Source organism: Sciurus carolinensis, chromosome 10 (assembly GCF_902686445.1).
Source record: "Sciurus carolinensis chromosome 10, mSciCar1.2, whole genome shotgun sequence".
In the NCBI taxonomy this organism is placed as follows: Eukaryota; Metazoa; Chordata; class Mammalia; order Rodentia; family Sciuridae; genus Sciurus; species Sciurus carolinensis.
Window position 1 is genome coordinate 77,336,026 of NC_062222.1, and position 23,887 is coordinate 77,359,912.

Below are 23,887 nucleotides of genomic sequence, written 5' to 3' on the forward strand. Positions count from 1 at the left end.
ATACAGAAACTTCCAGAAGATTCTTCAAGGAACTTGGAAGGCTGCCATCCATTGGATGGAGAACAAAGGGCTTCGAATCCTGATTTTAATTGTAGTGAGGAATCTTTGAACAGTTCTATTTGCTATGTTCATTCTTTGATGATTGTTCTGTATTTATCTATTTATTAGCTCTCTTTTCCTTTTTCTGGTGCTAGCAATTGAACCCAGTGCCTTGTGAACACAAGGCAAGTACTCTACCACCGAGCTACGTCCTCAGTTATAATCTGTTTATTAGTAAAGTGATAGTAAAGATGTGGTATAAAAAATAGTAAAAGTTTAATGACATAACTTGGGGTGATTTTAGTGGAGTGACACAAGTTGGGCACTGGGAGAAAGCCTAATCCTGGCTTGGCTTTGCCACTGCTGTGCTTGAATAACTGAGAAGCCATATGAAGGTTTGGGGCCTTCATTTCTAAGCTACTTGCCACTCTATGGTCTGGGTATCTGCAGCTTTCCTATAGGGTTCCTACCTTCCTCCAAAGCTTAGACTAGCAGGAAATGAGACCTAATACACTATATTTGAATTACATGAAAATTAGCACCTCTAATGTGATAGTTACCTGTAATTAGCAGAAATATTTAATTAGGCAGAAAAATCCATGCTGGACCTTGCTTTTAAAAAGTCAGGCCAGGTCATGTTGCTTCTGTGCTCAGACCCAGCGGGGGCTTTCATTACAACCCAGGTGACACACTGGCTTAAGGGGCTCCACACTGTGCCCTACCCCACCTCTCACTCTTCAACCTTATAACCTCTTGCCCTCTTGCCCTCTTCCTTGCTCTCTCCCAGGCAGCCACACTGGCCTCCCTACTATTCCCTGGGCTTGCTGGAAATGCTGTCATCTCAGGAACTATGAGAGGAACCCTGTTTCTAGACATCTGCTTACCCAACTCTCTCACCTTCTATAAGATTCTGTTCAAACTTATCTTCTTCATGAGAGTCACTGGGAATATTCTAATTAAAGTTATGGTGTACGCCCATCCCAGGTTCTCCTTACCTGGCTCTGTGCTTTATTTTTCCACAACACTTATAACTTTCAAATGTATATTATACAGTCCTACGTCACTTAGTGACAGGCACATGTTCTGAAAAATGCGTCATTAGGTTATTGAACATTGCATGAACATCGGAGAGTGCATTTACACAAACTAAGATGGCTATGACGTCACCAGGTGGCATCATCTTATGGGACCACTTCTGTCCCTATGTTGTTATGTGCCAAGTGACTATACTTTGCTTATTGACTATGTCTACTGGTTTCGTTTCTTCTTACTTTGCTGTAAATCCTGTATTCGGGGATCTTTATTTTGTTGACTGTTATAATCAAAGTTCCCAGAATAATTTCTGTCACATAGTAAATGTTCAATAAATGTTTGGTCAAACAAATGAATGCAAAAGAAATTGCATGGTTTCCCAAGTCCTCAATCCTCCTTTTCCCTATTCTCAAATACTATTTAGGTCAATTTCTTTTTTAAAATTTTTTATTTGTTCTTTTTAGTTATACAGGACAGCAGAACATATTTTGACATATCACACATACATGAAGTATAACTTCCCATGTTTGTGGTTGTACCTGATGTGGTATTTGGGTCAATTTCTTCATTAACCCTGCAATTATGTCAAACACAGTCTAGACACAGGTCTTTGATTCTGTTCTCACCTCCTTTCTAAAAACAAAACATTTCCCATACCACAAATTCACCCCACCTCCCCCCAGAAGCCTGTGCGATTCCCAGCACCCACTGACCCTCTGCTCCCTGAACAACAGTGGTCGTGATGTTCTGTACATCTCAGTGCACTCAGAGCAGAATGCTTGGTGGCACTCTTCATTTTGCCATTTATTTATCTATGTATTTTATCTCCTTACCTCAAAGGGAAGTTCCTAATGGCTACTTTTTTAGGAACTACTATGTACTAAAACCTGCAGTGGGATTTAAGATGAATGAGACAAGGCTTTCGCCTGGGAAGCTTGCAATCTAGTGAACAAATGGAACCAGTAAAGGGGACCATTGTATGATAATCAGCTGTGCTCTAGTGGAAACGAACACACTGGGACCATGAGGATGAAGCTGTTAGCACTGAACAGTCAGGGAAGCTGTCCCAGAGGGATCAGTGTTTGAGTTGGGTCTCAGAGGAGCTGGAGTTCTGCAGGAGTGAAAGAGCAGGCAGAGTAGAGGTGATGGCCAAGGTGCAGAGGTATGGCTGGGCTGGTGGGCTCAGGTGCTGGTGAAATACTGAATGTGGTTGGAAGGTTGAGTTTGAGACAAGGCTCAGGGGAGGGCTGGGCCTTGTGTGCTGCATGGGCGTGGACTCCATCAGGGGGCAGTGAGGAGCCTGCTGAGAACTTAAAACAGCACAGTCTCTATGCCTCTAAAGTGGGACAAAGTACACGAACAGTCAGTCTCACGAGGTCCTAGGGAACACCGTTCCTAAAGATTACTATATGTAGATTCCAAAGGAATCACTACATAATAAAAATACCTGATATAAAGTTAAAAAAATTATAATTAAGGAAATCTTTGGGAAAATGATTAAGATAATCTGCCACTTCTTAACTATAAAACTGGAACAAGATATTCATGTTAGATATAGCTCTTATTTTCATGAACTATAAAAGAGCAGACTCCTGTTTTCCCCCTTTTCCTTTCCACAATGGTTTTAATTTTGCCTTTCCTAGTCTTTTAAAAATGAGATATTTCACTACTTCCTCTTCTCCTGTATGCTGTGTAGAGAGAGGTATAAATCTTGTTATTTATTTTCTGGTCATTGGACTATCAAGGTGGCACCTGGACCTAACAACCAGAAATCCTAGATTTTGCACTGATTGTGGTAATTGAAACAAAGTATCTTTAGGATACTTACTAATGTTTCAGTTGGACACAGTTCCTGGCTTCTCTTTGAGGTGCCACGTGACTAAGCTCTAGCCAATTGGATGTGAGGAGAAGTGACATGTGCCTCTTCTGATCTTTCCCTTGGAATAAGCCTGACCACTTCCTGTTGTAAGCATCAAAAGTTGATCTGCGCTAGATTTGCTTCTTTCTCTATTTGCTAGCGGGTTGTTTCTGTGTTCCTTTTAAAATAGAAATTTGGTCTTCAAACGAAAACCTTATGTCCCAAGCTTCTGAAAGAAACTGAAAACTTTTCAGATCAACCGCATAAGTGTCTGTCACCTACTTACCTATTATAGGAGCTCGTGGCTCTCCAGAGTTGATATGGAGAATCAAAAGTCTGAGCACTCCACAAGAGCTGTAGGTCAAATTCAATTCCTCCTAGGTGGTCTGGAGTTAATATGAAGGATTTCACATCAGGGAGAGTGTGGTGCTCCATCACAAACTGTCCTGTTTCATAGAGAAAAACACACACTTATTTGTGAGTTTTAGTGTACTTGTGGTAAAACCCCTCTAAAGGCCTAAGAACTGAATTCATGCTGTTCTATTGAACAACAAAGATCTTATACTTTTGCCCCTTCAAGTGTATTCTACATTGGTTGAGAGCACAGCATCTCACCCCAGCTGATCACCCCACTCATGGCCTTCACGGAATATGACACATGTGTAAACAATATTAATATGCCTTGTAGAGATGGTGAGGAGCTTACATACAACAAGGTGGACATTATGTGACCATGAACATTGAATGTTGCTAGCTTTGAATTCAAGTCAACAAGACATTTGAATATAAAAAGGGTTAGAAGTTTATAAATAGAAATACCAATGTTGGATAAAAAATCACAGTTAGGGACACTTAAACCCTTGGTGGAAGGGAACAATTGTGAAATTATAAATATTACTAGATGAAAGTTATATAGCAAGACACCTTTGTTCTCTAAAACACCATTGACTGTTGTGAATAAAGAGAAGTAGGTGGATTATTCTAGATTAAAGAGGAAAACAACCAAAATGTAACATGTGAAGCTTGATGGAAACCACCTATCTTTTATATAAACAGGTATAAAATAAATATAAAGAAACAAAAACAATTAGAAAAGACAGTTTGGGGGAACAATAGAGGAAAATGCATGGGAACGGAATATTATTGAATCCATGTTAAATATGTTGGAGGTGGAAATGGCATTGTGTAAGAAAACATTCTTTTTCTTTGGAAATATCTATTAAAGTATTTAGAGTAACCTGACATGAAGACAGTGGTTTGTTTTCAAATGGTGTAACCAAAAACAAAAAAATGAAAAATAAAAAATAAAAAACAGGTGTGCATATGTATGTTCACACATGCAGAGTAAAACGGTAACAACTGTTGGCTTTACTTTCTATTGTTCTATTCTTTCAACTTTTCTGTATGTTCAAATTGCTTCTTAATGAAACGTTGGTTAAAAACCCCATGTTGTTATTACCTCTGAATTTGGCATGGGTCTTGAATTCAATGACGAGACGGCCATCTTCTCGAATATAGATTCTTATTATCTGAAGCCTCGCAGAGAGCACACTGTCTGTCTGGATTCCTGGGCAGGCATACACAAAATGTCCACGTTATGGCCTGGAGAAGACCTTTTTGAATGGTAGCCTACTTTGAAGTTTCTCATGGTTCTCTCTAAGTAAAACTGCACATTTATTTGAATGTGACATAAGAGAAAATTAATGTACTCACATGAGTATAGACTCTAGAGAAGTATTTGCCATTAAAAGTATGACAGGAGCATTGTTTGTTGGGCATTGTTCGTCGTTCGTTGGTCTTTGTCTTTTGGGCTTTTTTGTTCGTGTGAAAAGGAAGCGTACGCGTTATCATTGCCTCCGCCGGCAGAGGGCAGTGATAAGTGGTGCCGAAACCCGGGAAACTGAAAACTTTATAAAGAAAACAAGGGGGCGATCCAAGATGGCGGCCTAGAGGGAGACTGCACCTCCAGTCGCTCCACAACCCAGGAGTTAAGAAGGGGAGGCATTGAGAGACTCGGACTGAAGCCGAGCCACGGGTGAGTCTGCCCACTGGGTAAAGCTCGGCCCGGGTGGCAGGCCCAGATAGAGGTGGCTTATCGGAGCCGGGCAGGGCAGCTAGAGTCATCCACAGGCAGTCCTGCGCACTCCGGCGGTGGGCCCCGCCCACACAGCCAGCTTCTCCAGGTTCTCGGAACGGAACTGGCCCGCTAGTGAGAGCCTGTCTGAACAGAGCAGGCTCCGAGTCCCGGAGCCGCTGCAGTGCAGTGTACTCCTGCAAAGAACCAGCGGAGAGCCTCGATCTGCAATCAGCCTCAGGGATAAGGGCAGGGCAGCCGGAGACCTCTTCAGGCGGCTCTGCCCACTCCGGCTGCGGGCTCTCTTCACGGGGCGATCCAAGATGGCGGCCTAGAGGGAGACTGCACCCCCGGTCGCTCCATAACCCAGGAGTTAAGAAGGGGAGGCATTGAGAGACTCGGACTGAAGTGGAGCCACGGGTGAGTCTGCCCACTGGGTAAAGCTCAGCCCGGGTGGCAGGCCCAGATAGAGGTGGCTTAGCAGAGCCGGACAGGGCAGCTTGAGTCTTCCCAAGGTAGTCTTCCACACTCCGGCAGTGGGCTCTTCCCACACGGCCAGCTGCACGGTGCAGGCCCACAGTGAGAGCATTTCCGCACAGACCCAGTTCCAAACCGTGGAACCAGTAGGGGGCTAGGGGCAGTATTCTTCGAATGAGCTGCTTTATCAGATTCCTCCAAGACATCAGGCTACTGAAGGCTGGGAGGTGATACACTGGAAATCTACTGGGACACTATAAGCCAATAGTGGAAAACTGCAATATCTCAGGGTCCCACTGACAACTGACCATTATGAGAAAACAAGGGAAGAAAATGTCCCAAACAAACCTAGATACTACATCAATAAAACCCAATGACAGCACAGCAGAAGAAATGTCAGAAAGGGAGTTCAGAATGTACATAATTAAAACGATCAGGGAAGCTAATGAGGAGATGAAAGAGCAAATGCAGGCATTCAAGGAGGAGATGAAAGAGCAAATGCAGGCATTAAATGATCGCACCAATCAACAGTTAAAAGACCAAATACGGGAAGCAAGAGATCATTTCAATAAAGAGTTAGAGATACTGAAAAAAAACCAAACTGAAATCCTTGAAATGAAGGAAACAATAAACCAAGTTAAAAACTCCATAGAAAGCATAACCAATAGGATAGAACACCTGGAAGACAGAACCTCAGACATTGAAGACAAAATATTTAACCTTGAAAACAAAGTTGAACAAACAGAGAAGATGGTAAGAAATCATGAACAGAATCTCCAAGAACTATGGGATATCATGAAAAGGCCAAATTTGAGAATTATTGGGATTGAGGAAGGCTTAGAGAAACAAACCAAAGGAATGAACAATCTATTCAATGAAATAATAACAGAAAATTTCCCAAATCTGAAGAACGAAATGGAAAACCAAGTACAAGAGGCTTATAGAACTCCAAACATACAAAATTACAACAGACCCACACCAAGGCACATTATTATGAAAATACCTAACATACAAAATAAAGACAGAATTTTAAAGGCCGCGAGAGAAAAGAATCAAATTACATTCAGAGGGAAACCAATAAGAATATCAGCAGATTTTTCAATCCAGACCCTAAAAGCTAGAAGGGCCTGGAGCAACATATACCAAGCCCTGAAAGAAAACGGATGCCAACCAAGAATCTTATACCCAGCAAAACTTACCTTCAAATTTGACGATGAAATAAGATCCTTCCATGATAAACAAAAGCTAAAGGAATTTACAAAAAGAAAGCCAGCATTACAGAACATTCTCAGCAAAATATTCCATGAGGAAGAGATGAAAAACAACGATGCAAATCAGCAACAGGAGGCGCTAGCCTAAAGGAATAGCCAAATAAAGGAGAAACCAAATCATGTCAAAAACAAATATGAGTCAATTGACAGGGAATACAAATCATATCACAATAATAACCCTGAATGTTAATGGCCTGAATTCATCAATCAAAAGACACAGACTGGCAGATTGGATTAAAAAGAAAAATCCAACAATATGCTGCCTGCAAGAGACTCATCTCATAGAAAGAGACACCCATAGACTAAAGGTGAAAGGATGGGGACAAACATACCATGCACACGGACACAGCAAAAAAGCTGGAGTATCCATCCTCATCTCAGATAATGTGGACTTCAAACCAAAACTAGTCAGAAGGGATAAAGAAGGACATTACATGCTGCTTAAGGGAAGCATAAATCAGCAAGACATAACAATCATAAATATCTATGCCCCGAACATTGGCTCATCCACGTACGTCAAACAAATCCTTCTCAATTCCAGAAATCAAATAGACCACAACACAATAATACTAGGCGATTTTAACACACCTCTCTCACCACTGGATAGATCGTCCAAACAAAAATTGAATAAAGAAACTATAGATCTCAACAACACAATCAGCAATTTAGACTTAACGGACATATATAGAATATACCATCCAACAAAGAATGAATACACTTTCTTCTCAGCAGCACATGGATCCTTCTCTAAAATAGACCATATTTTATGCCACAAAGCTACTGTTAGTAAATACAAGAAGATAGAGATACTACCTTGTACTCTATCAGATCATAATGGATTGAAATTAGAAATAAATGACAGAATAAAAAACAGAAACTTCTCCAATACCTGGAGACTAAATAATACACTATTATATGATGAATGGATAACAGAAGACATCAGGAGGGAAATAAAAAAATTCTTAGAAGTAAACGAGAACAAAGACACATCATATCAAAATCTCTGGGACACTATGAAAGCAGTATTTAGAGGAAGATTTATTTCATGGGGTGCATTCAAAAAAAGAAGTAGAAATCAACAAATAAACGAGTTAACACTACAGCTCAAAGCACTAGAAAAAGAAGAGCAGACCAATACCAAAAGTAGTAGAAGACAGGAAATAGTTAAAATCAGAGCCGAAATCAACGAAATCGAAACAAAAGAAACAATCGGAAAAATTAATAAAATAAATAGTTGGTTCTTTGAAAAAATAAATAAAATTGATAAACCCTTAGCCACACTAACAAAGAGAAAGAGGGAGAAAACTCAAATTACTAAAATTCGGAATGAACAAGGAAACATCACAACAGACACGAGTGAAATACAAAACATAATTAGAAGCTATTTCGAAAATCTATACTCCAACAAAACAGAAAACCTTGAAGACATCAACAAATTTCTAGAGACATATGAACTACATAAACTGAACGAGGAGGACATACACAACTTAAATAAACTAATTTCAAGCAATGAAATAGAAGAGGTCATCAAAAGCCTACCAACAAAGAAAAGTCCAGGACCAGATGGGTTCTCAGCCGAGTTCTACAAAACCTTTAAAGAAGAGCTCATTCCAATACTCCTCAAACTATTCCATGAAATAGAAGAGGAGGGAACCCTACCAAACTCGTTCTATGAAGCCAATATCACCCTGATACCTAAACCAGACAGAGACACATCAAGGAAAGAAAATTTCAGACCAATATCCTTAATGAACATCGATGCAAAAATTCTCAACAAAATTTTAGCAAATCGCATACAAATATATATTAAAAAGATAGTGCACCACGATCAAGTGGGTTTTATCCCAGGGATGCAAGGTTGGTTCAACATTCGGAAATCAATAAATGTCATTCACCATATCAACAGACTTAAAGTTAAGAATCACATGATTATTTCAATAGATGCAGAAAAAGCATTTGATAAAATACAGCATCCCTTCATGCTCAAAACACTAGAAAAAATTGGGGTAATGGGAACATTCCTAAACATTATAAAGGCCATCTACGCTAAGCCCATGGCTAATATCATTCTAAATGGTGAAAAACTGAAAGCGTTCCCCCTAAAAACTGGAACAAGGCAGGGATGCCCTCTTTCACCGCTTCTATTCAACATCGTCCTTGAGACTCTAGCCAGAGCAATCAGACAAACCAAAGAAATTAAAGGGATACGAATAGGAAAAGAAGAACTCAAACTATCCCTGTTCGCTGATGACATGATTATATATTTAGAGGAACCTGGAAATTCCACCAGAAAACTTTTAGAACTCATAAGTGAATTCAGTAAAGTAGCAGGTTACAAGATCAATGCTCATAAATCCAATGCATTTTTATACATAAGTGATGAATCTTCAGAAAGAGAAATTAGGAAAACTACCCCATTCACAATAGCATCGAAAAAAATAAAATACTTGGGAATCAATCTCACAAAAGAGGTGAAAGACCTCTACAATGAGAACTACAGAACACTAAAGAAAGAAATTCAAGAAAACCTTAGAAGATGGAAAGATCTCCCATGTTCCTGGATAGGCAGAATTAATATCGTCAAAATGGCTATACTACCTAAAGTTCTATACAGATTCAATGCAATTCCAATTAAAATCCCAATGATGTACCTCGCAGAAATAGAGCAAGCAATTATGAAATTCATCTGGAAGAATAAAAAACCTAGAATAGCTAAAGCTATCCTCAGTAGCAAGAGCGAAGCAGGGGGTATTGCAATACCAGATCTTCAACTCTACTACAAAGCAATAGTAACAAAAACGGCATGGTATTGGTACCAAAATAGACAGGTAGATCAATGGTACAGAATAGAGGACATGGACACAAACCCAAATAAATACAATTTTCTCATACTAGACAAAGGTTCCAACAATATGCAATGGAGAAAAGATAGCCTCTTCAACAAATGGTGCTGGGAAAACTGGAAAACTATATGCAATAGAATGAAACTAAACCCCTATCTCTCACCCTACACAAAACTCAACTCAAAATGGATCAAGGACCTCGGAATCAGACCAGAGACCCTGCATCTTATAGAAGAAAAAGTAGGTCCAAATCTTCAACTTGTTGGCTCAGGATCAGATTTCCTTAACAGGACTCCCATAGCACAAGAAATAAAAGCAAGAATCAACAACTGGGATAGATTCAAACTAAAAAGCTTTCTCTCAGCAAAGGAAACTATCAGAAATGTGAAGAGAGAGCCTACAGAGTGGGAGAATATCTTTGCCAACCATACCTCAGATAGAGCGCTAATTTCCAGAATCTATAAAGAACTCAAAAAACTCTACACGAAGAATACAAATAATCCAATCAACAAATGGGCTAAGGAAATGAACAGACACTTCACAGAAGAAGATGTACAAGTAATCACCAGATATATGAAAAAATGTTCAACATCCCTAGTAATAAGGGAAATGCAAATCAAAACTACCCTAAGATTTCATCTCACCCCAATTAGAATGGCGATTATCAAGAATACAAGCAACAATAGGTGTTGGCGAGGATGTGGTGAAAAAGGAACACTCATACATTGCTGGTGGGGTTGCAAATTAGTGCAACCACTCTGGAAAGCAGTGTGGAGATTCCTCAGAAAGCTTGGAATGGAAACACCATTTGACCCAGCTATCCCACTCCTTGGCCTATACCCAAAGGACTTAAAATCAGCATACTACAGAGATACAGCCACATCAATGTTCACTGCTGCTCAATTCACCATAGCCAGATTGTGGAACCAACCTAGATGCCCTTCAGTTGATGAATGGATAAAGAAACTGTGGCATATTTATACAATGGAATATTACTCCGCAATGAAGAATGATAAAATCATGGCATTTGTAGGCAAATGGTCGAAATTGGAGAATATCATGCTAAGTGAGATAAGCCAATCTCAAAACACTAAAGGACGAATGATCTCGCTGATAAGCGGATGAGGACATATAATGGGGGGTGGGACGGGCTAGCATTAGGTTTAGGGTTAGGTTTAGAGTTAGGCCAAGGAGAGCAGTAAGAATGAAGGAAAGAAGGACTGTGTAGAGGGAAAAGAGGGGTGGGAGGGGTGGGAGGGGTGGGAGGGGTGGGGGGGAGGGGGAAAAATATAATAAACATCATTACCCTATGTAAACGTAAAAAAAAAAATAAATATAAAAAAAATGTATCTCTTATAGACTATAAAAAAAAAAAAAAAAGTATGACAGTTCATTCTACTTGGCTTTTTTTTTTTTATAGTTCCTCTGCCTTGACAAAGACTCTTGATACATGTAGATAGAGTTCAGCCTATAGCTCCAAAAATGACAGATCTAAAACTTCTTAGTATTGAACTTTATGAACCAAGAAGTGGTTATGGAGTATCTGCTTCATAATGTATTTTCTTTTCCTTTCAGTATTAATAAAGTCATGAGTCCTGATGGCTGCAGTTAGTGCTGAACCAGTGGAAAAGTAAAGGGAAGCTTGCAGAGGGCCAGCTGTACAGGCGTGACATGAGCAAACTGTGACTTTAGAAAAGTCAACTGCAGTCACGATGCCCAGCAGGTTCATAAGGACCCCCAAAAAGGATAACTGAAGGACAACAGCTTTACTTCCACCCTCTAGTTGCTAGAAACTGAAAATTTAAAGTATCACAGTTATTGAAGTATAGGACTTTGGGAATGAGGAAAAAACGACAAAACCAGGGATGCCCCATTGGAATGAGCTGAGGAGAGAACCTGGGAGTTTTAGGGGATATTTGTGCGGTAGCAGCAGGAGCAGGTGTGTATGGGGGAGACACTGAGTGGGATTGAGGAGATGTCCCAGATCCAGCCCATGGGGGCTCCTCTGAAAAGGGGCAAGAATGGGGACAAGCCTGAGGGGAAGATTATTTTAAAAATTCAGCATTACTAACATCTTTATTTTTGAGACTCAAAACAAAGGAGGCAATGATGTCAAATGAATCAAGTGGGCCACTTGACCTATCACATCAAGTGGTTCTGACATTTTCCCATTTCCGTGCATCTAATTTGAAGATCCGTTTGCTTCTTAAATAAGACGAACCACACCATTTTTAACCCGGAGAAACTGAGCATGAACACACTCCATAGGAACAGGTACTCCCTGAATCCTTAATGGGCCATCTAGGACCCACTGTCACTTGCCATCCTCTACTCTGGGCCCCTGGCAAACTGCCTTCTGGGGTCAGCAGATGACATGGCTCTTTTTAGGGAACCATAGATCTGCAATTTCCAGACTTGAGATGAACCTCCTGTGACTTTCTACAGGAAAACAGGAGTAGAATTGCTGTCAACAGTCACTGCTTATTTAATCTTGACTGACTGTGAGGTTGGAAGAGTAAGATGTCGACAGGCATACCTGTTCTCCAGAGAACTGTGTCATAGAAGAAGGAGAACTCCATCTCCGTGTGGTGCTCCAAGGAGGCCCAACCCCTGGGGGCAGTCACGTAGATGTAGGACACATAGAGAGGCACGTGCACGGTCAGGAACGACTGAGCAGAGTCCCTCACCTGGCAAGAAAACAGTGTGTGTGCACAGAGGCTTATTTTTTCCCCAGGCAAAAGGGCATATGATTGTCACCTCAGTTCAATTTCCACTTACTCTGTCATGCATTCATCTAATAATGAATAATCAGATGCCCACAGCTGAACTTAATTTAAAAAAATAAAGAAGGTAGAAAATGGTCAGGATGCTTCTTTAGATTGGATGATCTGCAAAGGCTTTTCTGAACAAAAGTGTTTTGTTTTGTTTTTTTGAACAAAACACCTCTGAAGAGTGAGAATTAGCTTTACTTCCACCCTCCAGTTGCTAGAAACTGAAAATTTAAAGTATCACAGTTTTTCCCAAGAGATGGACCTACTGGCTCTACCATTCACCACATTCTCCCTCTGCTGACAGCTCACAGGTGACCTGCAGGACAGCCTGAATCAACCAGGACTGGGAAGAGGCCCAAGTGCGTCCCCTGGGAGGAACATGTGCCTGGCTCAGGATGTTTTAGTGTTTACCAGGACTGCCTCCTACTCTGGGAGCAAAGACCTGTAGATCGTATCTGGGAAGCTTATAACACACAGCTTGGAGCTTCATGTGCTTTGATAATTTCCTATCCTGTTAAATGCTTTGGAAAGAATTTTGAAAAGACATCAAGAACACTTCTTTCTTAAGGTGTTCCTGTTACTGCTATTAATTTGGTCCAACAATATTTGTTTTACTATGAAATGAGCAAAAACTGAATGGAAAGACACAAAAGAACAGCAAACGCTATTTAGCTATTCATGAAGCTAACTGGGTTTATATGGGTAAGTGGGGGAGTTGGTTTACTCATTTTAAAAAATGTTTTATATATTTCTGCCCGTAAATATGCATTTCTTTTATACGAAAAGCTAAGTTAGTTATAATTTAATTTTGTCATTGGCCAAAAACTATATAACATACAATGGAACTTGTATATTTTTGGTTTGAAAATACAATGTAAAGAGTTTTTATGGATAATTAAGAAAAAAAACTTTATCAATATTTAAGACATTAAAAACTTAATTTTTCTAAAAAGTGTTTTTCATATTCAAAGTTGTCAGTGATCGAAAATTTGATGTCAACTTTTTCAAAAGACATACTAATTCCAAATTCACTTAATTGTCCCTTTTGGACATGACATATTCTGTTTTCTTTAGAACTATCCAGATTTTATCTGAACTTTATACCATGGCTATCCACTAAAATACAGATTTTGCTAAATACACCTGCCCCAATCTCATAATTGTTGACATTAGAACCTCAACAGCACTTTAGGTGGTTGGCAAAATTAATTTCCCCCTCTTTGTTTCTTATTCTTTTTTAGATTTCCTAGTGTTACTTAATAATCTTAAAAAGTAAAAATACCCTGACAAATGTTTCCTGCATACCTATTTTATTCCAGACCATGTGCTAGGTACTTTATCATGTTGAGATTACAGTCAGAATTTCAGATGAGGCTCAAAGAAGTTTTATCTCATTCAACTCTGATGATATTTGATAGAGAAAGATATGAACTAGGAATGGTTCCAGGTTCTATATTTTTTCTATGACATTTCAGCAATTTCAATTATTTTTAAAGAAGCTTTAAAAATAAACTTTAAAAATGTTCCAGGAGAGGAACAATCACTTTTGCAATTTCCAGCAACTGTAGGTTATGCAACCACAGAAATAGAAACAAAACCCAAGACAGCCTTAAAATTCTATTCAGTAGAGGGCAGTAGTGTATACAGAACCAGAGGCACTGGAACAGAGAGGCATTGCAAAGAACAGACAAAATTTAATCAAAGATACCTTCCCCAAATGACTACGTCCTGTACAAGTTCCCTCCTTCAGTAAGGTTAAACCTGACTTGAAATGAAGAACAAACATCTAACTAATTTTTGTCTCATTGAGATAAGGGCTCAAAATAAGATGAAAACTGTTTTAGAATTTATTTTCCCATGAGGATGGATAAGCCTAGTTTCTCTGCTATTTGCTACACCTGCCCTGCCCCTCTATGACTCTGGCTTCTTGCTATAAAATTTCCAGTTGTCGCTAACATTTTATTGTGTCCTCTCTCTTTCTTTTTCTCTGTCTTCATCCCATAGGAGTTGTCAGTTTGGAATAGGTATGGAATGAAAGTGTTTCCAACAGTTATCTCTCCTCAGGGCTTGGGCCAACAATGCTCTTCTTGTCTTCTGAAAGTCAGGGTGTCTGCCTGCCATTCTGACTCACTGCCCCAAGTGGGGAGGAGAGACACCTTTGTGGTAATAACCCTACCATCAAATGGAGATCTTTTCAGTTTCCCAAAATATACAGAGGGAAAAAATAAAAATGCCCAGAGAAGTAAATATTAGATTTTTATATAAATGTGGCAAACAATATTTTTTTCCCCCTTAACTTGATTTACAGGACATTGGGGGCTAGTCACAATGCTGCCACCATCTTGCTTGAGAAGCTTATAAAGAAGCATCCCTCAGTGGGTTGGCTCAGTTCTGGAGGCAAAATGCTATTTGAAGTCCTTCAGGAATGAACAGGGTAGGTATCAGAACCCATGTGCATGCAGCCCTGGGATGAGCCCCCAGAGCACCCACCTGGAAGTCAGCAGTTACAGAGCCTCCACAGACATCAATGAGCTCAGTCATGTCATAATATGCATCAAAGGTCCACACACAGCTCTTCAGATTCAGGTGTTTGTACAGCTGGATGGTCTTTGGCTCCCGCACACTGGGGTCAAACTGGAAGGGGCGGTCATAGCCAGGACCCAGGGCAGTGCTGTCATAGACCACATCATCCAGGAAGCCTGCCTCTGCCAGAGAGGGAAGGGATAAGGAATGGTAACTCAGCTTGAGGATGCCTAGATGTTGGATGGGGAGAAGAGACTCACATTGAGAGAGCTTTCTGCTCATCTGAGACTATCAATAGAGCTACCCAGGGCTCCCAAGGCAGTGAGTATGCGAGAAGAGTTTGTAAAGAGCATTGCTGCCCACTGTCAGGTGTTAAATAAAGAACTTCACCTCTAAGAGACCCCAGGAACCAGGGAGGAAAAGGTGGATAAATGATACCGCGAAAGAAGAAAGCAGATCTTAGAAAAGAAACACACCGGAGCTCCAGAGATAGCTCCTCTTGGAGAGCGCTCCCCTAGCATGCGTGAGGACCACGGTTTGAATCCCCAGACCCGAAGAAAAGAAACACACCATAGCTTTACCTGTATGCCTGGCCAGTGTGTCTGTGTTTAACATACTTCACAATCAGTCTTGAAGAAATGGATTTACTACATGGATCTTTCACTGACCAATTACTATTTATGAAGACCAATTTAAAGAACAGCTTTTATGGAAAGCCAACAAACCAACATCAGACTCCCTCCTCTCCCTCCCTCCTATGGTTTCTGAACTTTTAGGGAAAAATGTCTTAATGAGTAAATAGCTGCCTAATGATGTTCGACTAAACCTCACCTGCCACAGGCAAAAATTATTGGATCAAAAGCTTCCAAGCAAGTGAACTGTTCTAAATTAAAACAGACCTTTATGCAGAAGAGAGCCAAATACAGATACAATTTTAGTACATTATGTTTAAAATTTTTATAGTACTAAATGTGATGATAGTATTTTAAAAGAGTTAATGCTTTTCTTAGAATGATACCAGCAATCGGCCTTTGTCCCACAAAGACAAGGTACTCAATTGGCCTGTGTTGAATCCAATTGTTTTCAAACAGCAAGAGGTGCAAAGTTTCAGTCTTTAAACATAGTATGTTTCTCCCACTAGCAGCTTATGGGAGGCAATTAAACTTTGATGTGTAGCTCAATGATTTAAGAATATTCTGCCCTCAACTAATTCTACAGAATAAAGACCATGACTACCAAAAATGATGTCTACTGAATATGAAAGAGCATATGAATACATTTCTGTCTTCAAAAACACTGTTAAATGATTCACTAGTTGTGAGGGAGGAAAAGCGCTTTTAATGTGCACTTGCTAAGGTAAATGGAAATGGACGGGATTCTTTGTAAAGTCAAATGTCTGTTGTGGTGATGTGTCCTCTGCCTCCCCCTCAGCTCCTTCAGGACTGCAACAGCTGCAGAGCAGCTTGGCCCAGGGTCATGACTCTTTGGGGCAACCTGAATTCAGTGACCAAGTGAGGTGGGCTATGAAGGTCTGGCCTTTTGGGCTGGAAGTAGGAAAAATCTCTGCAGAGTTTCTCAATTTGTGAGCCTGCAGGGAGTTTGACTTCTCCTTCTACCAGTCCTGTTTCCTTTCCTTCCTTTAAATAGGAAGGAAAAATGCCTAAAAAATGCCTCACACCCCAAACTTCTCAGTTTCTGTTTCTGGAGAATTCTTCCTTAAACATCTAACATCTGCACCTCAGTTTTCTGAAGATGCAGCTATCATGGGATTTTAGAGCAGAGACCCCCAAATGCTCTCTAGAAGGGAGGGAAGGGACTGCAATTTACCATAGTAGGCACTTTAAACACGTCAACACATCAAATCCTCACCTTGATTGGTAGCAATATTTACCCTCATGCTATAGACAAGAAAACAGTGGCTCAGAAGAGGTCAAGCTATTTCTGTTCAGTTGCATAGGTCATTGGATAAGGATTTGAATCTAAGTCAATTTGACTTCAAAATTTTTATTCTTTTGTATTCATTTCATTGTCTGAGTTCCCTATGTTTGGATGCTTCCAAAGGAAGAAAAACTATACGCAGATTTTGAGGACAGGAAAACATGAAAAATAGATTTTTCCCACTTAGCCACATCCCCAAAGTCATTGCACAGAGCTGCTGTGGGAAAACCAGTACCCAACTCATCCCTTACCTGAGATGCCTTTCAGGTCGTGGGTGGTGACTAAATTAGAACAGACATGCTGGTGTCTATAGATGGACTCAGATAATAGAAAATGCAAGTTGTGCAATGGCATTGTGGAGATAAGAGGCAGCATTCCATCCTGGTGTGGGATCTGCACTGAAATGTGGATTCTAGGGGAGAAAAGGAAGAAACAAGAGTTTAGCTGCATGCTCTGAACAGTCGGTAGGATGCACTTCTTTCTCATCACAAATTTGTTTTCACCAATGAATTTAGCAATCTTTCTTCCCCTGCAGCTTGCTATGTATGATTTCTATCTCAACATGAGGATGTGGATACACATGTGGGATTGCTTCCCCCCTAAGAGATCCTCCAGACTGAAGACTGATAGCAATCAGGAATCAGAGAGGTTTTTTCCTATAAAAGATAACATCACAACCACAAATTACTTTAAAGCTTTCTTTTGCTTTAAATGGAAGGTTTGTATCCTCAGGAGCTAAAGCTGAATGAATGATACAGGGAGGTGTCCCTGTTCTGTCTCACTGACTATTGGTGGAAGTTGGGAGGGTGCCATACTCATATTTTTAATAGTATTTGTTTGAGTCAAAAAGGTATCATTGGGGCTGCAAATGGGCTAGATAACGTACCTAGCATGTGTGAGTTCCATCCCCAGCACTGAAAGCAAAAATCATTGAATTCTTAAACTCTAAGGCCAATTTCCCTGCCCACCCAAATATCTTAGAAATTATAATGTCTCACTACTCTCTCCTCAAGTGAATACAGCCCTCTCTCTCTTCTTTCTCTGTCTCACCAACACCTTGCCCTGGCCCTCACTAGCCTCAAACTATAGCATGTTCTCCCTTCACCTGTATTCCTCAGCTCTAGGTGACCTTTGTAAGAGGAAATCAGTGACTTATGTATATGGGCTGCTTTTCCTTCTATGTTTTGAGGCTCTGCTTATCTTGCCTCCCCACTGTGAGGATGAGGACCATTTCCTTCATTTCTTTTGTTTCTTCACTGCATGTAGTACACAATTCTAAATAAAATATGAGCTTAATAAATATTGGTTAAGACTGCGACACAACAGAACTGTACTTATAGGCTGCATTTGTTTTCATTGTATGAGTTTATATTTTCAGCATGTTTTATTGAAGGTGTGTTTTGGGTATACATAGCTTGCCTCTGCAAGCAAAGAACTATATTTTAAAGAGGAATTTGAGCCTCAGATGTAAAGAGGGTGGCCCTTTTCCTAGGAAGGGGTCTGTTGTACTTTGGGTACTTCTCATTGCTCTTTAGCAAAAGCAAGTTTTAGTCTATTTGGAAAGAAAAGAGGGATTTGTGTATTTGAGAGTCCTCATGCAAACTCACTTTTCTTCCATGCAAAGGAACCCATTTCTCTGAACTCAGTTGTTCATAAAGTACACACTTAAAACTCTACAAGATTTAATGAATACGTATGGTGTATGTGAATTCCTTTTTGCTATAAAAATTTTGAGTATCCCTCTCCCACTAAAATCATGTTGGCACAGGAAAAATAGTCAAGTGACTTGAAGTTTAGACAGTGTCATCACTCATTTTTTCATCAGATATTCTGCAAGTGCCTCTTAGGCCAAATAGCACAGAACTAGATATACAGGAGATGTGAAATAAATAATCATGGTCTCTTCCCTTAAGGTTTTACCATCTACCATGTGGATAGAGAGGAAGAATGATGACAATGCTCTGAAAGAGGCATTGGCAGGTGCCAGAGGAGCCTCTAAATTAAATTGGAGGAAATGATGAAGATTTTCCTAGAAGAGATGCTATGAGCTAGATATCACAGGGCAGCAGGATTGAACTGCATCAAGTAGAAACGGGTGTGGAGAGTTGGAGCTGGGGGTAAAGGCACACAACCTAAACCAGGTGGAAGCCCCTGGGAATTTATCTATGATTCTCTGTGGGTGGACTGGCAGGTAAAAATGTTAAGGTGAGGGAAAGGAGGCTAGGAAGATAGACAGAACTGGAGGAGTCTTTGAAGGAAAAAAAATTTTGAAGCCGAAATTACCACTACATTTATTTTGTAGAAGCATTACTCACTGATCTGTTCCACCTGGAAAGCACATAAAGGATACCTGAAAGTCACTCATGGTGGAAGGGACCACCTGTCTGACCTGTTTGGATGCTCCTTGTGTTTGACGTCCAGGTATTTCAAGGTTGCGATGAAGGACTGTGCCTGGAAGCCTCTAGCTGTCCCAGCCACTACTGGAGTGTGGCAGATAGCACTGTCTGTTCCAATAGTAACAATGTTGCTCCTTAAGGGGGTCCCCACATGGCCCACCTTATCCACAGCTTTTGCCACACAGCGCACATGAAACCTCCGGCTGAAGTAAATGCTATCTAGGACCTAGAGGAAGAATAAAGCACCTCAGACATGTACGTACAATCTGAGCAGGTCCTTACACTGTGCCTTCTGGGTGAGATGACACAATGAGCTATTGGCACAAAGTAACTTGGGAAGGTCATTCACTCACCCACCCACTAATCTGTCCATCCATTGATTCATTCGTTTGTCACATAACCACTGATTTTCCACCATGAACCAGGCACTAGGGACAGAGCAATGAGTACTTGTAGTCTAAGGGGATAAGATGGAAAAGACAGATGTGGGGCAAGAGTCCAAACATGACTGCCTACCAATGAATAGTATTATTCTTCTTGTATACTAGTTTAGCAAAAGGACTACCCAACTGTCTTTCAGACCTTTCAGCAAGACCGGTTGACCTCCAAGCCATTGTTGTTGAGAGCATAGAGAAATTGGCAAAGGCCTGGACACGACTAGACATAAAATCCTCCTCGATTTATTCTAGGATGCTTGGTCAATGATGTCACAGTTACAAAAGCCCTTACACAAAACATTAAGTCCCCTGGAAAAAAAAATACATCCAACCAACAAACAGCTCTCTCCTCTCCCGTCCTGTAAATTCTTCTACTATCAACCAATTGGGAAGCAGATCTGAGCTTTTAGCTTCTGATCCCCTTGTCAATTGGCCATGTAAGAAAGTTGCTTTCTGCACGAACCCAGTGCTGTGGTATTGGCTTCTATGTAAGTTGGGCACTAGCCTTTGCTTGATGACAATGGTGTTTGGATACTGAAGAGAGATGCTTCCTCCTCAGGAATTCTTATTTCCCTTTCTTTTCTACTGCTCCACTCCCAGACCCTGTAAGGGTCACAATAACATGCAGGCTAGAAGCTGAGAACTCGACCTCTGATACTTCCCAGCCTTTGAGGGTCTTTGTATAGATTCCTTCCCATTTTCAGACATATAGGAACAATAAGAGGGCTTAACTTAATCTATGCAGAGGCAATGTAGGTCGCCACGACTATGTGTCCACACTCAAAAGGAAGTGCATAATGAGAAAAATTAATTAGTAGTTTTGTATGCCTCAGACCTCCCACAAAGCAATCATACAAATGTATAAATTCTTCCCATGAAAACAATTTTCACTGAAGTCCATTAAAAATTAAAGAAGATTTTTCCATTAAACTTTTTTTTAATTAGCTGCCAACTCTTTATTTATTTATATATGGACTTATTCCAAAAGGGATTTGAGGCATCTTACAAAAACGCAAATAGCACAACAGTATTAAATCAATTGAAGAAATAAAGATAAAGCAAAGGAAATTGGGGTAAAGGGTATTAGTTACCAATTCACTGTAAGACAAAAAACTGTCATATATTTGGTACTTATAAAAAATGTATATTTGGCTCAAATATACAGGTATGATTTTGTTGAACACAGAATTAGATATTTATGAAACAATAAGTTAAGTCTTGCCTTTTTAATTTTTTAAAATACAGAAGATGACTTAAATTTGAGCCAGGTTATAGTGCAAAAGAATAGATCTCTGGTCTTTCTAAGTAAGCTGTGCCAAAGACAATTGATATGAGTGACCCTTTCAATCAAAAATCATGGACTGCTCATTGTGTGCTAGATTTTGTGCTGAGCCAGAATCTCAACTGCTTTTGTCTCTTTTGGAAGAGAACCAACTTCAGTGGTGCAATGTGTAGAATCACTGTAGTGGACTGGCTCCTAAGGCTAAGAAAATAGCACTATTCACTGCTCTCTGATGGTCTGGACTCAAAGGTCTTTGAAGGCTGTAACTGCCTTAGGAACTTCTTTTCATGTCCACCCACAGGGCTTTGCAAAATACTGATCACTCAGTAGCCATTCTATCCTGTTGTAAAATTGGTTGCTATTAAAGTGCTGGCCACTTTGGGATATACAAATATGATAGAAACCTTAATCCATGTCCTTAAGGAGTTTATATCTGAATACTTTTTGAATGATTAAAAATATGTGTAAAGAATAGTAATCACTTAATGGTACTGACCTGGAATTTTGGACTTATTTTATCATTTATAGTAACATTGGTCAGTGACCTTGTCAAGTGACTAAGTAGAAGAAATATTGTTTTGCAGATCCAGAGATTAAGACTAAGACAGAGCAAGTAACCTTTTAATATCACATAGTTAAAATAGGCAGAATCAGAGTTTGTGAACAGGTCTTCTGACTAGCAGCTTAGTTTTCTTTCTATTATACTATGGTGCCTTTCCTTATGTATAAGAATAAACAAACTATATATATATGTTTGTTTTATTCCAAAGGCCATGCATGGATCTGAAGGAATTTGACAGAGTCAGAGTTAAAAAGAGTGACAGCAATTCTCTTGCTCCCCAGCCCGCCCCAGTCACCAGACCTACCATGTGGTTGACGCTGGTGAAGGGGGTATTGTCAGTGATGGTTTCAAAGGGAGACCGGGCCCCATTGCCATCAGTGGGGGCAGCCACTTCCCAGCTGAACTGCACGGATGTCTGGTTGATGCCGGCCTCGCTGCAGCGCTCCCTCATGACGGCATACCTGGGGAAGTGAGGGTCACAGGGGGTGACACAGACCAGAGGGTAGCCTGGAGAGGGGGCCTTCCTGACTCCTTCCTTGGTAACCTCTTCCACATGGTCGTAGTCAGCAAGGGTGACAACCTGAGAAAGGTAGCAAAGCTTCAGGCTAGGTTGGTTATCAGGATGGTCAGAGGTCCCTTGCCCAGAGACCCTCCTGATGGCTTAATTTCTAGGAATTCTTTAAACTGTAACAGAAGGTTTTACAATCCTTAGCCAGTCACCCCTAAAGGCACTGCATATCTTTAGTGGTGCAGGAGATCCTCCTACTGCTTGGGCTAAGAGCTTTATTGTCCTATTAACTGCTTTCCTAAATCAGAATCCTTATCACTCATGTGAAAAATACTTTTATTTTCCTGCACACTGGAACCAAAGCTATATCATGAAGGGCAGTTGCTAGCTTAAAGTTACATTAAATTGTTACCAGTACATGGTAGCACACTTGGTAAATAAAAGTAAATAAAGGTAGTGTATTTCTTCCAGGTCAAATAAGAGAAAAAAATCTGAAAAATTTGAAATAACTTCTCTTTTAACATCTATGAGACTAATTAAGGGAGGTTAGAAGGCTTTTTCTGACTGCTGCACTATTATGTGTTAAATATCCCCTGATGATTTGTAGGCATTTTCCTTTTGTTTTTTTTTTTTAATTTTTATTTTTTAGATGTTGATGGACCTTTGCTTTATTCATTTATTTATATGTGATGCTGAGAATCAAACCCAGTGTCTCACACATGCTAGGCAACCCCAGTTGCCTACCCCAGTCCCAGCATTTTCCTCTTAATTGTAAAGTCAGTACATTCATTCTGTTCATCCTGAACTGGGAAACACAGTACCACATTTCTGCATATACTTAACCCTCTTTATAAGGTGAATATGTAGGATAATAGAAATGGGTTTTATTTTCTTATCTTCCAGGTCCCACCAGAGTAATAAGGCCAATTGTATTGTTCTTTCTGTCTTTATCAAGCTAAGCTACCTACACGGTTTGGTCTTACTCTTGTGTCAGAACAAGATTTCTCACTCTTGGCCCTACTGACACTTGTGCCAAATAATCATTTTTGTTGTTCTGTGCATGGTAGGTAGTTAGCAGCATCCCTGTCTTCTACCCACTAGATGCTAGTAGTACCCAGTGTCAGTTGTGACAACCAAAAATGTCTCTGGACATTGCCAAATGTCCTCTGGAGGGAGAGACTAGTGGGTCAGATTCTCCTGGTTGAGAACCAGTATGTTAGAAGAACAAAGAAGTAGAGTGCAAAAGTCCCACTTCTCTCAAGTTCTCATCTACTGTTCACTAAGACATAAAAGCAGCAATTCTTGGTGTCAAGCAACTCACGATGGGTGGCGCTGGCAATATGAGACTCCCTGCTGCCTCCTGGTCTAGAATTGTCACTGTGGCAGTAGTTACATCCCCAAGAACTGCTTCCACTGGGTCGTCTGGGCCAAGGACTAGAGAAAAAGATTCATGCCATTCCCGGTCTTCATTAGACAGGATCTCCACTTTAAAAAAGATGTGATCCACACCTTCGCCAAGGACAGAATAAAAGGAGAGCAGAGGCCTTGTTAATGGACATACCCAAGAAAGCACCAGCTGGCACTGCTGAGACGTCAAGTTAAAATATAAGCTTTCCTTTCAGAATTTTTCTATATATGCAGTGACTACTAATCACTTTAGCCCCATCCTCAGTGAGGAATCTGTTTGACAGACCGAATTCCACCTGTGGTAGAGGCTCCGTCCTGCAGATTACTATTCAGCACCATATGAGGATTAATGGTCCCTGCCTGACACACTGGCTGGCAGTAATAAAAATCTATGATCCAAAATACATTCATCCTGGTTACAAGTTTTTTTGCTTAATTTTCCTTTCCCATTTACACTTAGGCATGAGCT

At 40.3% G+C, this 23,887-nt stretch overlaps 1 protein-coding gene across 1 annotated transcript in view; it reads right to left on the reverse strand.

Annotated features, from left to right (window-relative positions):
* Fras1 (Fraser extracellular matrix complex subunit 1) overlaps positions 1-23,887 on the reverse strand; it is a 439,675-nt gene that overhangs the window by 18,721 nt on the left and 397,067 nt on the right. The window contains exons 62-69 of the mRNA XM_047566389.1: positions 23,333-23,520; positions 21,808-22,083; positions 19,216-19,448; positions 17,078-17,238; positions 14,856-15,070; positions 12,131-12,281; positions 4,389-4,496; positions 3,216-3,375 (exon numbers count right to left, since the gene is read on the reverse strand). Coding sequence (XP_047422345.1) covers positions 3,216-3,375; positions 4,389-4,496; positions 12,131-12,281; positions 14,856-15,070; positions 17,078-17,238; positions 19,216-19,448; positions 21,808-22,083; positions 23,333-23,520 — 1,492 coding nt within the window. The remainder of the gene's footprint in view (positions 1-3,215; positions 3,376-4,388; positions 4,497-12,130; positions 12,282-14,855; positions 15,071-17,077; positions 17,239-19,215; positions 19,449-21,807; positions 22,084-23,332; positions 23,521-23,887) is intronic.